The sequence below is a fragment of the Artemia sp. Qi Xiang Cuo genome, chromosome 16, assembly GCF_049724085.1.
Source record: "Artemia sp. Qi Xiang Cuo chromosome 16, ASM4972408v1, whole genome shotgun sequence".
NCBI lineage: Eukaryota > Metazoa > Arthropoda > Branchiopoda > Anostraca > Artemiidae > Artemia > Artemia sp. Qi Xiang Cuo.
The window spans coordinates 35,170,809-35,177,210 of record NC_142809.1 but is presented as its reverse complement, the minus strand read 5'-3'; the positions used below and the strand labels follow the sequence as shown (position 1 = coordinate 35,177,210).

Sequence of the window (6,402 nt, the reverse complement as noted above, 5' to 3'; positions counted from 1 at the left end):
GGTATGATTTAACTCATGTGCTAAGCTCTTAAGCCATTTAAATACAGTGTTTATATACTTTTTTTCTTGTTTTGATATTGCTCTTTACCGACCTCTGGAGATCCAGGTTCAAAAATATTTAACAATCTGTTAACTATAATAGGGTCTGTATAAATTTTAGCAGAACTAATTTCTTTACCCACTATGAATATAAAAAAATAACTTACTTCTTACGTGTAGCTTTCGACAATATTCCTTTAGTTTGAATGCATCATTATATTTCAAATGCCAATTCTGAACTGAGAAGATAACAAATTTTCAGAGTTTTATACCCGTATTTAAGGTCAAACATAAGTCAAACACATCTAACAATTAAAAGGTAGCAGAAAGATAGGAAATTACTATAGTATAAAGGAAACATCACGCACTTTGATCACAGATCAGCACGAATTTTCACGGTAGTTGAATTCCGGTCATTACACTGTCTGCTTGTATTGGCGGGAGACACTCTGTTACCTTATATTATAGCTATATGGGGGGACTGCCTGCTTGAAACTGTTATAGCTATATGGGGGGACTGTCCGCTCTTAACTGTTATAGCTATATAGGGAGACACCCCGCTCTCTAGCGTTATAGCTATATAAGGAGACATCCCACTCTCTAGCGTTATAGCTATATAGGGAGACACCCCGCTCTCTAGCGTTATATCTATATAGGGTACCTGTCTTGTACCTATCGTTATAGCTACATTGGGTACCTGTCTTGTACCTATAGTTATATCAATACTACTACTGTTGAGATCTCGTTCAAGGCTTCAATTGTTCGACTCTTACATGATAGCAACAATTTTTTTTTCATGAAATGTGACGATACGTGACGTTTAGATAAAGTTCTTATAATCTGAAGATAAAAGCGAGACGAGCAGTACAATCAACGGCATTTGCTTCTACCCGTTATAAAACTATCTCGTGGTATTAGAAACCCATTTGAATTTTTCTGACGATCAACAACATTATTTGACTTTTTAGGGATTGACCATTTTCGTGTTCACTTTCAGAAATGTTCAGCGTGATTGAAAGTATATTTACATCAAATTTGATGCTTTCCTCAAGCACTGAACGATTCTTTTTACAGAGGTGGAAAGATAAAAAAAAACCGTTTTTTTTTACAGTAAATTGGGTCATGTTGTTGAAATTTATTTTTGCCTTTCATAGGTATCTTCGGGGAATGGGTGTAAAAAAAAAGCCATTCTTACCCGTCCCATGTCTTTTACCATCATTTTCTGTACAAAAAGAGATTATCTACTACTCACCAACTACCTTAAGGTATCCTACTTGTGTTTTAACTATTGGAGTGTTGATTTGGCAGCTGTATCTACCGGTATCGTTTTCCTGTATGTTAGAAATATGAAGATTCCAGGTTTTATGCTCCTCGTGCGTAGCACTTATTCTAGGATTTCTTGTTATTACGTGAGTTTGAACAGTTAAAATGGCCGAACTTTCAAGGAATATCCAAGCAACCTGAAAAAGATGACATAATTTTTTTTTGTGATATGAAATTGGTATTCTAATTTTTGAACTTGGTACCTACCAAGCGGTTAGTACTTGTACAAATTTTCACCAAAACTTCTATAAGAAAAAAAAATAAAGTAAAAAAGCGAAATACAATTCTAGTGATAGCATGTCTGAGACAAAAATTAATTATTATGAGACAAAAGTTTTAGCTATTAGTACCAAAACTTTTAAGTAATTCGGAGATCCCTCTTTGCCATCTTCCTCCCAAATCAAGATTTGAAGTTCCCTTACGGACCCCAAACTCCCAGAAACTTTTCACTTAATCTCCACTGTTGTTCCCAGGATATCACAGATGAGTTATTTTGATCATCTGGCATCCAATAATATCATTTGTCTCATTGAAGCTTAAAGCGTAAAAACTTTTGGGTGGATCATATAAAAACAAATCTTGGCTCTTCCTTCCCTGGCCCCTCTCCCCAAGACAGAACTTGAGGTCAATTTGACGTGCCTATTACTCCCTGATAACTTAAACATGATACCCAGACCTTTACTGGAGATACTTCGGAAGCCTTATCTTGACAGCATCGTATCATACATTTTTTTTTTTATTTACCTCCCTGCTTAGACAAGAATGGGTTATAATTTCCATAAGAGCTAATAGTTGTAAAATGTTTAGGTTCATCAGAGACATAATATTTCTTGTTGGTCGAATATAACATAAAATTTGAATCCCCTTGCCCCCCCCCCCCCACATACACACAAACGCACACTTCCTGAAAGTTTCAATCACATCCCCTAAGCTGTGCCTGGGGTATTGTAGATGTGTTATCTTTATATCCGGGATACAAATTTTGTCTTTATATTTACCTCTGTCCCAGTCTCAAGTCAAAATTTCAGGTACAATTGACCTTCCGAAACCTTCTGAAAGTTTCAACTCGATCACCCAAGCTGTTCTTGAGTTAACGCGACTGCCTTATTTTGTTATCCCGGATAAAAACAGCTTTTTTACATTGCTACTTCAATGTGAATAGATTCTAGTCCTACAAGGGCCTTAAGTCTCAAAACATTTAGGGAGATTTGAAACAAAATATGTTTAGCTATTCTTTGTCCTCTCCCTAAAGTTAAAATTTGACGTCAACATGGTAGACCTACCCCTTCCCATAAAAACTATAATTTGTAAATATGATATAAATTTATATTAATTTAGTAGTAGGAGTTGATCTATTTCTATCACTCAATCTGTTTCTAGAGAAATTTGGTGCCCAGGTTAATGTCCAAGAAAGGAGAGACATATTATGTCACCCCCCCCCCCAAAAAAAAAAACCGAAAAGAATATCCAGAGTTTTTTATTTCAAACGTTTGAAAGGCCCTTCTACCGATTTTTGAAATCGAAAAACGGGCCAAAGATTATTTTTCCCTCCGATCAACGTGATTTTTCAAAATAAGTATACTGCAAAAAGGGGGCCTTAACGGCATAATCGACTATGGAAAAAAGTGTGGTTAAATCAGTTCTCAACAGGAGCTATTTAGCATTCGCTATTTACTAAATAGTTAACAATTACCAACAGATAACCAACAGAATTTAAATTAAGGCAAACAATTTAGGTATCATATACGGTTATATTGATTCATGCCCCTACTCATTCTTTGATTCGTCCTTAGATAAAAAAAATGTTTCAGCTTCTATGGGCTATAGTTTGTTCTTTAATATAATCAACCGTATACGCATATGATGCCACCCTTCCATGCATCTGTCTTTTATCACTAATTCCCCATTTATAATGAACTATCTCGATCCTTTATGTAATAGGCTTGACGAGAAGCATATTTTCAAATAAAGGTACAAACAGGAAAATGCCAATGGCTTTTACTTATTTGGAATAGTAAGAGACGAACCTCAGAGAATCAGGCACCTAGCTAAGTCCAATATGTGGCATGGTTTATTCTTTACTAGGTTTGAGCTATTCCTATAGCCATGATACAGATGAAACTTACATAATTACCATCGATAATTAACTATACCGATCCTTTATACAATGACTTACTATGGGCTATAATTCTTTATTTAATATAATATTGGAGCTAACATCATAATGTTGGTTTTACTTTTTACGCTATAAATGGTTTCAACCTACGATTATGACGTCATTCACCATCTTGTATATGAAAATACAGTTTTTGTAAAAATATTGATTTTGTTTAAAATTTTGTTTTTGTTAATTATAAAAGCGACTACGTATAGTGATTTCATTTAAAATGAGACATTAAACAGCTCTGTATGATGTTCCAGTGCCTTGCTAGCTGAGGAAAAAAAAATCGAGAAAACTGAATCCTTCGATGCAAAATATCGCAGTTTCAGCCACCTTTCTTGTTTTTCAAGATAATGGATTTACCTTCTTGTTCAAGCCATTTATTGTAAGTTTCCTATATAGGGGTTTCGAACAAGAGGGTTCTAATAGTGTACTTTGTGTTTCGATTCGATCTTACACTATTTCTTAGGAATTAGAAGTTATTATATTTTTTACTATGGGACGTGATCGTCTCTTACTAGGTTTCTACTACCGCTTCAACTCTGATATAAGAATGTTAAAAGTAAAATCTTATTTGGACCTTCGTGTGCAAGGTGATGTTAATAACATTTGTAATAACAAAAATTATTTTTGTTAATTACAAAAGCGTTCGATATAGCAATTTCCTTTAAAATGAACCCATAAAACAGCTCTCTGATATTCCAGGGTCCTGCTAGCAGCGTGCTAAAAAAAACGGAAAAATTGCTTTCGATGCGAAATATCATGGTTGTAGCCACTTTCTTTTTCTTAGTATGGGACTTGATGGTCTTTTATCAAGGTTGCAGCGGTAGTGGCAACCCATTACTTACTGGTAAAAAATGGTAAACATTTCACACTTGCTATTTTTTTATAAGATTATTTTTTGCGTCTCTGGACCATGGTTCACCCTTTACTGGATTAAAGTCATAAACTTAGATTCTCGATGGATCACTTTCTTAGAAATCATATGCACCAGATGGATTATGCCAAGCATGGTGGAACTGTTCCAAGTATTTTGGAGAGCTTACCAAGCATTTTTGGAGATTTGCCAAGTGTGACAAACCTTTGCTAGACCTGGTGGAACTGTGTAGCACAGGTGGTGTTCTGAGATGTACACCAGGTGAAGGGAAGTCAGCGCCCCATCGGGTACTCTTACAATATAATGCTGGATTAAGACATATTTATTCTAAAGGGTGTCAACACGATAGGCGTTGGGGCTCATCAAAAATTTTAAACAAGCCTATCATAAAAAATTTATTGGAAAAACTGTTAGTGATAAAAAATTAGACTCAATGTTCAATTTTTTCAAAATATTCATTACAATCCAATATTTCAATTTTCAAAAAGAAAAACTTAATTAACATTTTAAAAACTGCCTTTCTCTTCCACCAACTATAAAACTATGTCGATTAGAAACGAACAGAAATTAACCGAAATAAAAGCTTTTGCCAAAAAGGTGTTTTAAAGAAAAGTAAAAAGCCAGATTAAAACCTAAGACGAGCAGATATAACGTCATATAAAAATCCAAACTTAAAAATAACAAGAAATTGCCCTAAGTGGATAAATGAAACCAAGAACGAACAAAAAGCGAAATGTGGTCCATAGAAAATTATTTGGACATTGGCATAACTCTTGTTTTTAGTAATTTCTGTTCGTTTCAGGTTTTCTGGACTATTCGTTTTAATTTCTGTTGGTTATAAGTTTATTTAACCATCTACAATAGCAGCTTTTACCTTTAAGCATGATTTGATTATTCTTTTTATTTTCTGTTCATTTTCGGTGTTATTTATTCACCGACAACAATTTCTACTCGTCTTTAGGTTTTAATATGGCTCTTTACTTTTCTTCAGAAATTTTGTTTTTGAAAAGTTTATTTTGGGTTAGTTGATGACTATACTCTAGTATAGCCTATAGTAAAGTTCCTTATGCCTTCAATGTTTTTTTTATTTGTTTTTTTTTCACAGAACCGTTTCTTAAAGGAGGCATTGTCGCAAAAAATTTGTAGGGGGCTCATTCAATTGAAAATTGACTTTAGTGCTGTTTTTAAGAGTCGAAAGTGATTAGAGAACAGCCAGTCCCCTCCCTTTTCCTTTTCAGTTAATAATCTAAATACTAAAATAGCCATTTTGTTAAAAATACTCGAAAGCTCAGTAAATATGCCTGTGGGGGTAGCCTAGCCGCCAAAGGCCCTGGGAAAAGGGCTGTAAATAATACCAACTGGAAATAGTTCAACATATGTTTCAAAGTTGAAATAGGGGATCTGTGTAATATCTAAGGAACGTCTAAGCTTACTAAGTTGAAACTTATAGGGAATGATGAGGGAGATGTTGAACTAAATAAAATAGTACTATGTGTCTCCAGTTTGTCAATAATGTGTATCTGCAATATCTCAGGAACGGCTAGGAATTTTAAGTTGAAACACTCCGGGAATGTTGACAGTTTGTTGGACTAAATCACAATACAATATGAGCATCCAGATTGTCAAAAGGTGTATCTGCAATATCTCAGAAACAGCTAAGGGTAATGAGTTGAAACTTTTAAGGATTGCCCAAGAGAGGATGAAATAAATAAAAACACACTATGTGCATAAAAGGTTGTCAAAAGGGCATACCTGTGAAATCTCAGAAATGGCTAAAGGTATAACCAACAGAAATAAAGTTCCATAATAATTCAAACCTCAAGCAGCCAGAAATTATAATTGATCAATAAATGAAACTTAAAGCGCAATAAAATTTAAACAAATAATTATATCAACCATAAAGATAACAGACACTGATATAGATGAACAAATAAGTCCTAAAACAAGTGAAAAATTAAAATCAAGAATCAAGGTAAACTTAAGAAGAGCAGAAACTACTCCA

At 34.2% G+C, this 6,402-nt stretch overlaps 1 protein-coding gene across 1 annotated transcript in view; it reads right to left on the bottom strand.

Annotated features, from left to right (window-relative positions):
* LOC148942837 (lachesin-like) overlaps positions 1-6,402 on the bottom strand; it is a 357,150-nt gene that overhangs the window by 269,149 nt on the left and 81,599 nt on the right. Inside the window, exon 3 of the mRNA XM_089102806.1 lies at positions 1,292-1,499. Coding sequence (XP_088958932.1) covers positions 1,292-1,499 — 208 coding nt within the window. The remainder of the gene's footprint in view (positions 1-1,291; positions 1,500-6,402) is intronic.